The sequence below is a fragment of the Pleurodeles waltl genome, chromosome 2_1, assembly GCF_031143425.1.
Source record: "Pleurodeles waltl isolate 20211129_DDA chromosome 2_1, aPleWal1.hap1.20221129, whole genome shotgun sequence".
Lineage (NCBI taxonomy): Eukaryota > Metazoa > Chordata > Amphibia > Caudata > Salamandridae > Pleurodeles > Pleurodeles waltl.
The window spans coordinates 303,782,459-303,798,283 of NC_090438.1; the positions used below are offsets into that span (position 1 = coordinate 303,782,459).

General features: G+C 42.7%; 1 protein-coding gene across 2 annotated transcripts in view; it reads right to left on the reverse strand.

Annotated features, from left to right (window-relative positions):
• DOCK11 (dedicator of cytokinesis 11) overlaps window positions 1-15,825 on the reverse strand; it is a 1,108,606-nt gene that overhangs the window by 444,370 nt on the left and 648,411 nt on the right. For both annotated transcript variants that reach the window (XM_069212535.1, XM_069212533.1), the window contains 3 exons: window positions 13,759-13,875; window positions 3,359-3,434; window positions 333-445 (listed from right to left, as the gene is read on the reverse strand). In XM_069212535.1, the coding sequence (XP_069068636.1) occupies window positions 333-445; window positions 3,359-3,434; window positions 13,759-13,875 (306 nt within the window). The remainder of the gene's footprint in view (window positions 1-332; window positions 446-3,358; window positions 3,435-13,758; window positions 13,876-15,825) is intronic.

The following is a 15,825-nucleotide window of genomic DNA, read 5'->3' on the forward strand; positions in this document are numbered from 1 at the left end:
GGCTCAAGACAGCATTTGCGAGTGTACTGCACGGTGAGGCTTCCCAGCCATACCATATAGTACACCCAAGTCCTCACAGACATTAGTGTGTAGTACGCCATTGTGTAGATGCCCACGTTCCAGTCCAGCTTGTAATAACATCAACTTAATACCTCAGGCAGTGCTGGCAGTGCCACCTATGTTGACAAGCACCACTGCCCTATCTCCCTGATTATAGTTCTTTATCCTTTCTTTCAGATCCCTATGGTTATGCTAATGTATTGATTCAGATGACAAGGCGGAAAGGGCAATTTTTAATACTACATATGCAACATGCGTGCCATGCACCTTACATTTTCACCAGTACTGCATGGCTCGGGGGAAGATGGCACCGTATCTCCAACCAGGGAGCCACGAGAATCTTCTCGTTTCATTGCATATCCATTCTGCAATCCTGTGCCATAACCTTAGGAAAGAAAATAAGAACGAATTTTATTATAAATGATGGTGGGATAATGAAAGAAAAAGTGGACACCAAGATAGGCTAATGGAGCACCTCATGTGTCTTCTGATAAGGCAGTGCTCTTGCCAGTGCTTTTTTACATCTACAGGAATACAGAGAATTAATAGCCAGCAATGTACCGTAAAGCAATCCCTGGTCTAATAAACAAAGCCAAGTGGTCACGCAACTAATATGATAACAACTCTTAAAGAATTTAACAACGCATTTTCAAATTATACATTGATAATTGTTTCAGTCTGAAAGGTAAATATTACTTGAAGAAAGCAATGTTTTGATAATCGAACCGTTACGTAAAATATAACAAACTGAAAAGCTCCAAAATTCAGAAGATCGTTTAACACCTGTCAGCAAATCTTTTTCTCAAACCTGTAGCAATCCCTTTGTGTGAGATCATAAAGTTGTGATGAACAAAGACAGATTGGAGGGTATGTGACATGCAGTGCGTTCCAAGGATATTTGCTTAAAGGCATTGAACTGAATTTCAGTAAATACTTTGTTGTGTAAGAAATAAAGTCTGAATATAGTCTGGGTAACAAGCATTTGTTTAAGGGAACGTTTCCGCCTTCCTATTTTTGGTCACAAAAATATTCAGACTCGAACGATAGGTTCAATTTAGCTGGGCAAACGTCTGCATTTAGAAGGATAATATCCCATTTTTTCTTTACAGAATTAGTAGTGGCAAACATTTATCCTAAAAATATGATTAATGAATACCGAGATTATGCCATAAAGGGTACATTTCGGCTTGCCAAAATGGGTGAATTTCGTCTTTCAACTATTTTGAGTTTAAGGACAGTCAATTACACATTTATGGAGGTCCAATGTGCAATGTGCAATAAAAGATAGATACCCACAATCGTGATAGTCTGTCAGTATTCTTACTTCAATTAGATCTCCAGACAAAAATGTTAATAAAACTTTTCTTTGCATAAGCAGGAGTAAGTTTATTTTCAGGAATGACAGCGGATGGTGCCAGCAATATTCTCTTCATGGCAAAAGGAAACAAAAATGTAAGGGCCTCATTGCGAGGCTGGTGGTCTTCAGATCGCCACCCTTGTGGTGGCGGTCAGGACCACCGCTGCTGTGGCGGATCGACTGCCACATAAAGACCCTGGCAGTCAGACCACCAGGGTTCCCCCAGCACCGCCAGGATCCAGGATCCCAACGACGTGGGGGTGGCAGAGATCGTAATCCGCTAGGGCAGCGCTGCATGCAGCGCAGCCCTGCGGATTATGACCTCGTTCTCCGCCAGCCTTTTCATGGAGCCCCTGCACTGCCCAGCCACGTCGCAATGTTAATTGCCTGTCTTGCAGATAGTGAAGATTGCGAGTGTGCTGGTGTACCCTGCAGGCTACAGCATTGCCGCCGGCTCGATTACAAGCCGGAGACATTGCTGTAGCCTGTTTTCCGCTAGGCCAGCGGGCGGAAACCATGGTTTTCTCTCATCAACGTAGTAGGAAACTACTAATAGGTCCTGAAAAGTGGTCGCCACGATTGCGGTGGCCACCCTGTTGGGAGTTTGATGGACAGGTTTTCCCGCCTGTGTCTATTTACATTTGTGTCAGATTTCAATACAAATAAATTTACACATGATGGAAATTCTGCATGCAATTTAATGCTTGTGAGCACGCTAGGAAACCATGCCTGGTTTAAGTTTCTAATAATTTCCGAATTGTAAGCCAGTTGTGCATTTGCTTTACACATAGGAGTAATCCAATGAAAACAACTACCTTCCAGCTTTCATTCTCTGCTTGTGAATCAGCTAGGGGCATACTTATCATGGTACTGTTAGTAGTCACCAGCCTCACTGTCTGATGTTGTTGACAGCTTGTTTGTGTGTTTTTGTACTTCAGGATCTGTAAACATTCTGGTGTTGGAAATTGGCCTCTTGTATTTCCTACTCACCACCGTTTCTCTTACTTCAGGGATATACACATGTATGAACTTGTACTCTGTTGTCAGGTTGTTTAATTTAGGCCTGCTCAGCTGCTGAGCTTGCTTTCTCTAGCACAATGGGGCTTTCTTTTGAACAATGTATTCTTAGAAACTGGGAGTTTCCTGTACTTGAATTTCGAAGGTGCAGTATCTGCTCCTAGCAGGCTTGGTCCTGAAGAGTTCTGTAGCTGTTAATGTCGTTCATGGGGCACATCGAGAGACGATAACCTTTTCAGATGCTCTGGTGGTCTTTGTCTGCACTGTCATTCACTTGCATTGAGTCCTAATCTTCCTCATTACAAACCTGGTTTCCTCCTTCTGCCCACTTATTGGTCTTTGTGTTTGATCATCGTGACACTGCTTGGAACCCACAAACATGATATATATTCTTATGGTCAAGGAAAGGAACTAGCTTTTCTTGCTACATTGCACGGGCCAATACAGTTGCCTGTTTCCAGAACATGCCCACCTTCAAAATACTATGATGAAGAAAAAGGTTCAGTTTTTATGATTACTTGGGGCTTACTTTAAAGTTTGGTGGTTGGGATACTCTGTCACAAATGTGATGGATAGCCTATCTGCCCTCCTATAAGAACCATAGGATATAATGCAATTGCAATATTGGGGACGGGATATCTGTCATTTTTGTGATCGAGTATCTCATCTGCTGAACTCTAAATCAGACCCTTGGAATCAAAATGCACCTTTATATTCTAAAAATATAGAGCCCCACTGAGACAACACATCATGGGTAATAAAACAAGTACACTTATTTCCAAGACCTAGTGTACCTGAAATATGTGTTGTTACTTCATTTTGCAAGCCCATGTCTTTCTCAAGGACAAGGCTTGATCTGTTCAAAGGACTAGACAAGCTTCACATAAATACATCTCTGGAAGCGTGAAAAACCGTATGACTTACCCATGTCTTTGTCCAGGACGAGACTTGATCTGTTTGATGGACTAGGCAAGCTGCACATAAATTCATCTCTGGAAGCCTGAAAAATATAAGTGCACTGGGTTATCGACAGTAAACGTTATATATTTTACATCATAGTTATGGTGCTTGGGACACAATGGTATTACTTCATCGTTTATTGTTAATACATGTGAACAAGTTAAATATATAACTATCCTGACAGCCAAAAATTGCACTTTTGCCTTTGCAAGGTATTTTCTTTTCTTTTTTAAAAACTCTGGCTTGAAGGGAATATAATTACAATGGATGTGCACTATCTGTCATTGTGGTTTCGGTAAATGAGTGCATTTTGTTTAAGAAAAACATCCATCATCTCTCTTAGTTTTAACTGCAAGTATCATGTCAAATAACTTAGGACAAACAGCTGATAATCTAAGTGCATTTTCACTGCAAAAAGGCAGAGTGGTTATTAGTAAAACAAAATTTAGGAGATCCATGATTTAGCTAATCAATCTCAATTTTCCTTCTCATTATAAAAATAATTACAACTTTCAAATCTGCTGCTACTGGTTACTAAAAGCTGTAAAAGTAATTCATATTCTCCTTTTAACTACCTATATCATGTTTTTTAAAACCAAGTAATTTGTATTACAAAAATAGGATTTGCTAGTATAAAATGTAAACACAATCAATAACTCCTTTACTGTCCTTATTGTTTCCTTAAACTCATATAATGTTTATAAATTCAATTATATGGAGAAGGTTCATGCAAGAAATAAAACTAATCCATATTTTTAAACAATGCAATGAAAACCGGGTGTCAAACCCCAATACCTTTCATAACGTAAACAAACCAGTTTGGTTAGTAGAAGGCCACAAGAACGAACGTTTAGATTTCCTAATTGAAATTCCATGTGAATATTCAAATTCCCAGTGGGCCGCAAATAGACCTACCTCATTAATAATAAAGAGGTAGGTCGCAGTTTGCGACCCTCCGGGAATCTTAAAAATCTCATGGATGGTGGCCTGCTGGTGTCAGCAGACCACATTTTCTGTGATTGCTTTTAAATAAAGCAATCTTTTTTTAAGACATCCCGTTTTCCGTAAAGCAAAACAGACTGCATTTAAAGGCAAAAAAAGAAACGTTTCAGTTTTATTTTTGAAGAATAGGCAGTGGGTCTGTGGGACCACTGCCTGCTCTTAAATACGTTTTTACAAGCATTGGGACCCATTCCCATTTGTGAATGGATTACCACTAATTTGAAATTGGTGATAACTGTGAATCATACATATAACTGCGAGTTGCTAGTAGGAAGGGATGCCCTTGGCACACCCCTTCCTAATAGCGAGTCGCAAACCTATTTTGTGATTCGGTAAATTGATTACCGAATCACAAATTTAGGTTTGTACATAGGGAAATGCTTTTTTTTGGGTTGCGAATGGCCCGATTTAGGCTGTTTGCGACCAAGAAAAAGCTGTACCCTAATTCCTTTTACCAACTCTCCTAAAACCTATACTTCAATTCTGAACTTTTTTCTCCTTATTGTTGTATATACTTAACCATGATTGGTTTATGAATAATGCAAATATATACTTCTTTTATTTAAAAATGGTTACTCTGCATTTATTTTATGGACTCTGTGAGCATGAGTTTATTTAAATGTCTTTCAACTAGATCAGAATCAGTGCTTAATTTGAGCCGGTGGTATCCAATGCTCAGCACCAGCACTTAATTGTCAACACTAGCAATTATGACAGTGTGCCACATGATGACACTGTCTGTCTAGTGTAGAAATGAGCACAACAAGAGTTGTTTATTAATTCAATATACATTAAAAGGTACTCATACCTGCCACCCAAGCCATTGTTATTGTGTTGGGCACCTGGACTAGTCTGAATTGTCACACATGTAGGAGTGTGATAGTAGTTGTGTAAGTCCTGTCATTGGCAGCACTAGCAGTAGCAATGGGCAATGCAAGCTGCAGTGACTTCCTGACGAGGGCTCTGGTACTTTTTTTTCCCCACTAATCAAGCACTGTTCAGATCCATACTTTGGGTTCACAAGAAAGGTCTTTTAACCAGAGCATAGAGTCCCATTATATTAGGACTGTACATATTAAGTTTGAAGTTAAACTATTCTCTGTGAGTAGGCCCCCCCTCTGATTTGTGCCTTCATTTCAGTCTATGATTTCAGATGTGTCTTCATGTATGATGATTCTTGCCCTGGGTTCAGTAAATTAAACCAGATATGTAATGCTGCCTTACACTGTTTAACTGGATCAACTGCCAGCTATAAGAATTGTCATCCGTTGCTTCAGATTCAAGAAGTATTACATCCATTGATGCCTCTCAATCAAGTCTCCTGCAAATAAAGTCTGTTAGCTCTTTGTCTGTCATTTATTCTAACCTTCCCCAGCATGAGTGGTGGCAGGTATCTTGCAAAGGATATTGGGTGATAGTTGGCAGTGTTGTACATTTAGTTGCGGGTATGACTATTACCTCCCCAATTCTGCCTCGCTCCTGTGCTTACTAACTGAGGCATGCTCTCCTCCTCCCAAACACCATGTGACTCAGTAAAGTGGAAACAACCTGCCTACATCCCAATCCCTTTTCACCCCTCCCCTCAGGCCCCTCAACTCATAAGGACCATAAAGGGGGGAATACTTGCAGAGCCACTTGTGTTTCTAATGTTGACTCTTGCATATGTTACTTAGGCTTGGTTAGGCCAGGATTAAATACTTATTGTTTCTTTATTCTTGTTATTATATTTTGAGACTACAAAACTCTGCGTCCTATTTCCATACCTTTCAGTGCCCGGATGCATCCTAATGGAACCTGCTTTGCCTGAGGTACTGAAATCCACTTCAACCTATGCAGCCCCCAGGGTAGATAAGAAAAAGATGGCAGAGTCTCATGCTCAGTAACATTTGTGAGATGTAATCATAGATATGATCTTGGCTGACTATGGTTCCTGTTAGACTTGGCATCTTTGATGTGGCCTCCTCTAACGTTTGCCTCTGCTTCCCAGGTTGTTGATGTGTGTTGGACTCTGTTTTTGCTGTTTTTATACTCTATGCACTTTACCACTGCTAACCAGTGCTAAAGTGCAGGTGCTCCTATGTAAAATGTATGTGTAATTGGCTATCCATGATTGACATATTTGCTTTACTAGTAAGTCCCTAGTAGAGTGCACTAGTGGCACCCAATTAAATGCTGCTAGTGAGCCTGCAGCATTATGTGTATCACTCACATAGGTAGCCCTGTAAACATGTCCCAGGCCTGCCACTGCAGTGTCTGGAGGTACAGTTTTAAACTGCCAATTCGACTTGGAAAGTGTACCCACTTGCCAGGCCTAAACTGTCCCTTTTTATACATGTAAGGCACCCCTAAGGTAAGCACTAGGTAGCCTCATGGGTAGGGTGCAGTGTATGTTAATGGTAGGACATGTAGTGATGTGTTGTACATGTCCTCACGGTAAAATACTGCCAAATAAGTTTTTTCACTGTGCAAGGCCTAGCTCTCTCACAGGTTAACATTGGGGCTGCCTTTAAATATTATTAAAGTGGAGATTCCCTTTCAGAGCAGATGGAAATGTGGAGTTTGGGGTCTCTGAATTCACAATTTAAAAATACATCTTTTAGTGAAGTTGGTTTTTAGATTGGTAGCTTGAAAATGCCACTTTTAGAAAGTAGGCATTTTCTTGCCTAAACCATTCTGTGACTCGTGGATTCCCTGTCTGGGCCAGTTTGACAGTTGGGATGTTTGTGAATCCCCTCTAGACAGTGAGTCAAAGGCAGCTGGGGTGTAGCCTGCATATCCTGATGAGCCATCTGTGCTAGAGTGGAGGGAGAGTGGTCACTTACACTTGAATGGGCTGTATCTGCCCTCTCACAATGCAGTCTCCAAACCCCTGGTGTGTCTGGCGCCTGGCCTGGGCAAGGCAGGATCTTGCAAACAAGAGAGATTTCCCAACTTCAAAGGCAGAAAGGGATATAAGTATTGGACCCAAACCCCTGAAATTGAAATAAGTTCTGGATTCAAGAGGAACCTCTGCCAAGGAGAAGTGCTACCCCTGCCTGTGACTGTGCTTTGTTGGGATATCCTGCAGTTCCTGCTTCTGCCTGTGAAAGGGGACAAAGACCGGACTTTGTTGTGCATTCCTGCTTGAGAAGAATCTCCAAGGGCTTGAACTGAGCTAGCCTCCTGTTTTTAAGTCTCAGGGCCATCAAAGACTTCCTCTGCCAGCACCTGGACTCTCTGCTGAGACTCCTGATGTGCCAAGTGGGGCCCTATCCATTCCCTGGGCCCTTAAAAGGTGAAGTTGGCAGAACAAGAGCTGAAAAGCTACGCACAGAACGCAGTGCGGGGAAATTTTCGATGCACCATCTTCAACGCGGCTGATAAATGATGCATTGCCGGCTTCACACCTGAAATCGATTCTCCACCTGCATCGCTGCTGGGAGATCGATGCATCACGGATGGAGAAACGATCTGCAAAATCCGCTTATGGCTGCTGATAACGACAAAAACTCCATGCAGTGTGGTTTTTGAACACCGTGTGACTGGTTTTCCACACATCGCCCCAGGGTGTCAAAGTCATCCCGACTCTGCATGGATCCGATGTGCCCTGTCTGGAAACCGACGCATCTCTCTCTTTTGCGAGGGAGAAAAATGACGCATCGCCGACCTGACTGGAGAAGAAACAAGGCAGAGCCTCCCTTGCAAGTAAGGAATTGATGCATCACTGACTTTACGACACACGCTCACCCGTGTGGCTCTATTTTTGACAAAAAACAGGTACTTTATGCAAAATCAACATTTCCATTGTTTTCTTTGGAGTAAGACTCTTATTCTTTTGAAAATTCATATCTTGATTTGTGTATGTTGGATTTTTGTAGTATTGGTCTTGTTTGATTTAGATAAATATAACCTATTTTTCTAAACTGGTGTGGTGTCCATTTTGTAGTGTTTTCACTGTATTACTGTGTGTTGGTACAAATACTTTACACATTGCTTCCGAGTTAAGCCTGCCTGCTTGTTCCAAGCTACCAAGTGGGTGACTGGGGGTTAACCAGGTGTGTTTCTCCTTTGCCCTGACTACAGTGAGGGTCATTGCTTGAACAGGGGGTAACCTGACTTAGAACCAAAGACCCAATTTCTAACAGTTCCCTTAGATATCTAATGGCTAGGTATTAGGGTGTTGGGTTGAGATTCTTCCTTATTTTGTGTTATGTTATTTAGGGCCTGATTACGATTGTGCCAGTCCTTGGTCTGCTACACTGGTGGTGGCTGTCGGACCTCTGCAGTTGTGGTGAAGTGGGATAAATATGTGCTCTCTCCAGTATAGGGGATTTCTCTCTCTGGAAACCATGGCTCCAACCAATCCACTCCCTGTGCACTGTGCATACTTTTCACTCCCTCACTGTATACACAGAGCACAGTCATAAGAATGGTAATAGGTGTATGATCTATCTAAGCACGTGTATGAAGGATAACAGCACATCAATTATTGTGCTTTAATAATGGGGAAATGTGGCAGAAAGCAAGTCATTTGTTTTCAATATTTAAAAGAATACACACTGGGAAATCTACAGTCTCTGTACAATCTCACTACGTTTAAATTTGCCTTTTTTAACATCTGATATGGGGAATGTACTCTAATGGACTTATGAATTTATGTGAATGACTCCTTTCATTACCTTTCTCCTCCACGTAGTTTCTCAGGTTGGAAAGTTATAATTTAGACCACTCAATCTTTGCACTCATAGTCGGTCACATGGAACCCTTCACTAGAAAATAACCCCATTATTAATAACTGCCCATTTATAAATGTATATTTTGCTTCGAGGTACAGGCAGCAAACCCTTATCTTTGTTGTAGTTGCAAGCCATAAAGATGGATTGCACAGAGCTAACCGTAGAACCATTCAGGGTGTGCCCAGAGGACATGTTGTCCTTCCACTATGTCCACTGGCATTGGCGTTTCTTCAAATGGGACATTTGGAGCACTGCAGTAGCTTCAAAGAGAGAGAACTAAAATAATTAATTAATGGTTACTCATATTGGGCCTCCTGTCCTCCCAAAGCAGCCCAAAATGTGGCAAGTATTCTCATGTTATATATGTCACAGGTCTGCTGAGGCAATTCAGCACTTCGTTGAAAACATTGCAGGCAAACAGAGTTTCTGAAAATTCTCTTACAGCTCAGCATGGAGGGAAAGCCCAAAGACTTCAAAAACATGTCTATAATAAATGTCTTTGATAATTGTTTTATGGGTGCCATATTTCGTCCTTAGTATTATTTATGATCCATGACTCTAAATCATATGTGTACCTACACTGGCCAATGAGTCATTTCACAATGTATGCAACTGTTCCTCACTTGTCTTCTTCCCTTCCATATGCTCTGCCATATAAAAAGAAGAGGTAGAATGCAGAAAACAGGAAAATATATAAGTAAAAGCCAAGTGAAGTAGATTGTGCGCTTCTGCCTTTTTATTTTTTTCAACCCTTTTGGGAGCCAGGTGATGAGTCCATCTCTTAGGCTGATTGTGCTCTAATGACAATTCCTGGTTTGAGAGCAGTGTATGGTAAAAATCAAAAATCAGCACTGTAATAAGCCCCAAGAATTAATGAAAAGAAAAAGAAAATGCTGGACCCATTCATTCAATATAAAGTAGTGTGTATATTGACAGTATGCCTCGCAGCAAGTGCTTTGTGCTAGGGTGATCACTAAGTGAAAAACACCAAAATATTGTGGGAACGTGTGTAAAATACAGAGGACAATAGAATGATATTGAATGTAATAATGGTCTGAGCAATTCTTAGGTCCAGAGGTTCAGTCAGTTAATGTAATATTCACATTGCCGTGGCCGTCAACGTCGTTATGATCTTATATTATTTAAAGGTTCTTCATCAGGACTAACAAGGTATATATGATGCAAGCTCAATTCATGGGGGTATCCTCCGAGGTGATGCATGGGACACCGACGAGGCCCTCATTACAAGGCTGGCGGTCATGAGACCGCCAACCTCACCCTGGCGGTCCTCCCGCCACGGAGCTGGCGGTAAGGACCGCTGCATTAACAGTTGTGAGGCTTGGCAGATGCCAAGCCTCCACAATCCCACCAGGCTCTCTGATGCGGTCGCACCACCACAGCCAGTGGGGGGCACCTCCAACCTGCTGTCCGGATTACGAGGCTGCAAACCGCCAGGCTTTCCATCAGCCTGCCATGAAAACCATGGAGGTCACACACCTGGAGGCAGGAATCTTTATTCCTGTAGCCGGCACACACATAAACACATGTCCACACACATGCACACATCCCCCCAACTGTCCACACACTCCCACTCCACTTCACGCATGCATACATACACATACACATCCGTTTAGCACACGCATTCATGCACTCAGACACACTCACTCACATTCATCAACACAGACACCACCATTCACGTGCACATACACGCACACATTCAGCACCCCCCTCCGCAAACATGAACACACGTACCCAAACACAAAGACCCCTTCCCCCCTTCAGACGCCTACTTACCCCCTCAGTCGAGGGGAACGTCCGGGAGGGGATGGGTCCTGGCGGTCTTCCCTCACCACTACAACCACCCCAGCAGGAGCCGCCAAGCTGTTTTACGGCTTGTAATACCGACGGCAGAGTCCTGCTGGTGTGGCGGTGCTGGCGAGGGACCGGCATCTGCATCACCGACCGCCAGCACGACTGCTGGATGCTTTCCGCTTCAATTATGGCAGAAAGCAGCCAGCACTCGTTATATGGCGGTCTGCTGACTGCCAGCACTGGCAGTCATCTGGTGGGTTGGGCTTTGGCGGTCAGGGAAATTGACCGGCAAAGTCCAAATGACGGCCTGAATGTTGAGGACCTTCCCTTTTAGCTTGAATAGCTGCTCCATTTCAGTGCTTCTCTAACCTCTTGGGGGGTCTTAGTCAAACTGATTACCGCTTGTTAGACTTTTCATCATTGGTGTGGTCTCCCTTAACTTTTTGCCTCTGTTCCCCAGGTTGTTGATGTGTGCTGGACTCTGATTTTGCTATTTGTTTTACTCTGGGCACTTTACCACTGCTAACCAGTGCTAAAGTGCAAGTGCTCCTTTACAAAATGTGTATGTGATTGGTTTATCCATGATTGGCATATTTGATTTACTAGTAAGTCCCTAGTAAAGTGCACTAGAGTGCCAGGGCTTGTAAATCAAATGCTACTAGTGGGCCTGAAGCACTGGTTGTGCCACCCACATAAGTAGCTCTGTAATCATGACTCAGACCTGCCATTGCAGTGTCTGTGTGTGCAGTTTTACCTGTAAATTCGACTTGGCAAGTGGACCCACTTGCCAGGCCTAAACCTTCCCTTCCTTTTCTTACATGTCAGACACCCCTAAGGTAGGCCCGAGGTAGCCCCAAGGGCAGGATGCAGTGTATGGTTATGGTAGGACATATAGTAATGTGTTTTATATGTCCTGACAGTGAAATATTGCTAAACTTGTTTTTCACTGTTGCAAGGTCTGTCCCTCTCATAGGTTAACATGGGGGCTACCTTTAAATCTGATTATAGTGTAGATTCCTTTTGGGAGAGGATGGACATGTGGAGTTGGGGGTCTCTGAGCTCACAATTTAAAAATACATATTTTAGTAAAGTTGATTTTGAGATTGTGCGCTTGAAAATGCCACTTTTAGAAAGTGAGCATTTTCTTGCTTTTACCATTTCTGTGACTCTGCCTGTTTGTGGATTCCCTGTCTGGGTCAGTTTGACAGTTGGGCTGGTTGCACCTCACACTAGACAGTGACACAAAGGGAGCTGGGGTGTAGCCTGCATATCCTGATGAGCCATCTGTGCTAGGAGGGAGAGGAGGAGCGGTCACTTGCACCTGAAAGGGCTGTGCCTGCCCTCACACAATGCAGTCTCCAACCCCCTGGTGAGTGTCTGGGGCCTGGCCTGGGCAAGGCAGGATTTCTAATTCACAAGAGACTTTACTTTGAAGTAGGCCTACTTCAAAGGAGAAACTGGGTATAAGAAGGGCACCCAAAACCACAGACTTTAGAACACTTCTGGAAACAAGAAGGAACCTCTGCCTGGAGAAGAGCTGAAGAGCTGAGGAGAAGTGCTGCCCTGCCTGTGACTGTGCTTTGTGGAGCTATCCCACAGTTGCTGCTTCTGCCAGAGTAAGAGGGCAAAGACTGGATTTGCCTTCCATCTTGTGAAGAAATCTCCAAGGGCTTGATTTAGAGCTTGCCTCCTGTTGTTTGAAGTCTCAGGGACAGCAAAGACTTCTCTCTGCCAGCACCTGGAGTCTCTGGAGAGACTGCTGCTCTGACAAGTGGTGCCCTAACCAGTCCCTGGCCCCTTGGAAGGAAGGCTGGTGGAAATCCAAGGAAATCGACTTCGGACGACTTCGGACCGACGCTGCTGCTGAATCCGGTGACGCCGCCTGCACCCGATGCTGTGACCTTCGCTGGAACGCGACGCTCTTCGCAGGCCCGACAATGCTGCAACCCCGCTGAAGTCCGCGACTCCGTGGAAGTCGCTGCACCACGTCGTGACTGACGCCGCTCGAAGTGCGCGGATTCAACGTTTTACAAAGACGCCGTGATCTCCGACTTCGCGCATCGGCTTGTTTTCACTCTTCACCAAAGGTACTGTACTTGGGGGTCTACGCAACTCTGTGTCCGGCGCCGCTGGTGGCGGCTTGTTGGGAACGACTCTGTCACAACGCCGTGTTAACACCTCATCAAAGCATTTTTGTTTCTAAGCGCTATTTTTGAGTTTAATCTTTACAAATTCATAACTTGACTTGTGTATGTTGGATGTTTGTCATTTTGGTCTTGTTTAGTTTAGATAAATATTTCCTATTCTTCTAAAATGGTGTTGTGTCATTCTGTAGTGTTTTCATTAAGTTACTGTGTGTGTTGGTACAAATACTTTACACCTAGCACTCTGAAGTTAAGCCTACTGTTCTGCCAAACTACCACGGGGGTAAGCAGGGGTTAGCTGAGGGTGATTCTCTTTTACCCTGACTAGAGTGAGGGTCCTTGCTTGAACAGGGGGTAACCTGACTGTCAACCAAAGACCCCATTTCTAACACCGCTCCTCTAACAAAGCACTCTCTAGATACCCTTAGTCTATTGAGATGTTGGATACCTTTTTACAATGCAAACATATTTGTGGATGCTTGTATGAGAAAGTGATATAGAAAAACAAATTCCTGGAATATGCATGACAAACATTAAAGTCCGAAATACGCACAGTGCAGATTTCAAACGTATTTTTTTATGAAAAAGACCCTGTGAGAGTAAACACTAACAAAAATGTTAATTCAAAGCTACAGCAATCCGACAATTGCACAAAGTAAGACAAATATAGAAACGTGTGTTTGCTACTCACAGAGGGGGACATTGCTGAACAGTGATACAGAACGTCCTTCCCCGCTAATCGCGATACATTTTCTAGCAACAATCCGAGTAAGGGCAAGTAGAGTTGGGCTATTTTAGCCTGCTGATTCTGAAAGAAAATGGACAGTCACGTCTTAACACAAGCAGTGTTTCATTACAAACATTTTACGTACCATCCAACAGTTCTTCACTCCTTGCCAGGCATATTAAACATGTATTAGCATGTTTACCGTGTTTTAAATGTCAAGCACAGCTGCACATAGTAAGTGTATCAAAATACAAAAGGAATCCACTTTAAAAGCCCAAATTGGTGCCTTCACTGAAAAGTTTCTTTAGCATTAACCAACTTCAACTTATTCTATTTTCCTTTCTATTTCAGGAAATCGGGCCTGATTACTGGCTTTGCTGTCAACTCACACTTAGATTTTGGTTTTCCATTGCACTGTACTCTGGGCTGCCTAAGAATCTATTCGTTAGACTACAAAGGGCTCAGAAAACTGCGATCTCTGTTATATTTGGTCTCAGTAGCAGAGAGCACATTTCAAAGGGACATCAATTATTACATTGCCTCCTGATTCAGGATCAAATTACATTCAAAATACTGTCTACTGTCTACAAAGGAATGGGTTAATAATCTGGGAGTGGGGTGCCCCTTACATCTTAATGAATCCTCTATGGTTAGGTCAAAACAAAGTCCTGAGAGCATCTATGTTCAATCCCTTGCAGCTATGGCACAAGCAGCAGGCAATCCCCAGAGAAGAATGTGTTAATTTCAAGCAGTACTAACAATTTCAAAGTATAGAGTACTACACTAAAAATGTCCACACCCATTTGGAAAAATAGAGACAAAACGAATGAGAAAAAGGCATCAAGATAATTAAAATATATTAATGTGAACCAGTTATATGAATTTTTAAAGTTTTATGGCAAGAAAAAGTAAAGCATAAATGGAAATTATCAGGTGTGACTTCAGGCTGAATCTGATGGAGCAGAGATCGGATACACCATGTGGGTTGCCGCAGTGAAATTGTTTAACTTTGGGCTCAGTCTCTGAAATGGAAGTCACGTTCTTTCAGAGGGGTAATCTCCGAGGCTGTGGCCGGCAGGGGTCCTTCAAATGTCTAATAGGTCACAGTTGTGTTCCTGCTGAAGCTGTTGGTTTTGACACCAAAAACTCAGAGTGGGACACACCTGGATTTTGTAGCTGCTAAGGTTAATTTGAGTATTGGTACATTTACTGCCTCACTCTGGGCCAAGGCTTAAACTTCAGGCATAGGGTAGGATGTACAAAGAGCACATTCACAAAGAGTAATCATGAATTATGTGCCAACTTTTTGCGGACACTGATTTTGTGAACCAACCTATGCACTATTAGGTTGGTTGGAAAATCTCCATTCACAGGGCCATCAGAATGGTCTGTCATAATTAATATCAATTAATCATCTCACAATTTGTGACCACTGTGACTGGCTATAAACAAATGGAAGATGGCAGCAAGGGACAGCACACCCCTATACCTGTGTTTACCTTTCTTTTTCTTATTCAAAATATTTTATTGAATTTTATTTGAAAACATGGTATAAAAAATAAAGCATACACAAAATAGGCAGGAAAGGGCAAAACAGAAGAAAAATGGTAATGACAGGACATGTACATCTTTGTAATCTCAAAATTACTACAGTTATGGGGTATTGTATCATCAATGTGGTCAATAGTAGAAACCAGGTATAATGGTAGAGGTAGGGAGCGGTTATGATTAAGGGAGGTGAATCATACATGTCTTGTAGATGAGATCTGAGTTACTAACATAAAGACAAGTGGAACATGGGGATGGGGCATGCTATGTGTGGGAGAAGAGTATACTATCCTTCGTTTAAACTCAGGGGGTGATGAGCTGATGTTAAAATGTCTCTGCAAAAATGGATTTTCACAGGTACGTGGGTTCTGCATGAAGAGATCAAGCGTTTTCCAGATAAATTGTGAGGTAGTCGGTTGCATTCTGACATGTATTTGCAAGATGTGGGTGCTTCTCAGATAGGTAACCGAGGCCCACCAAGTG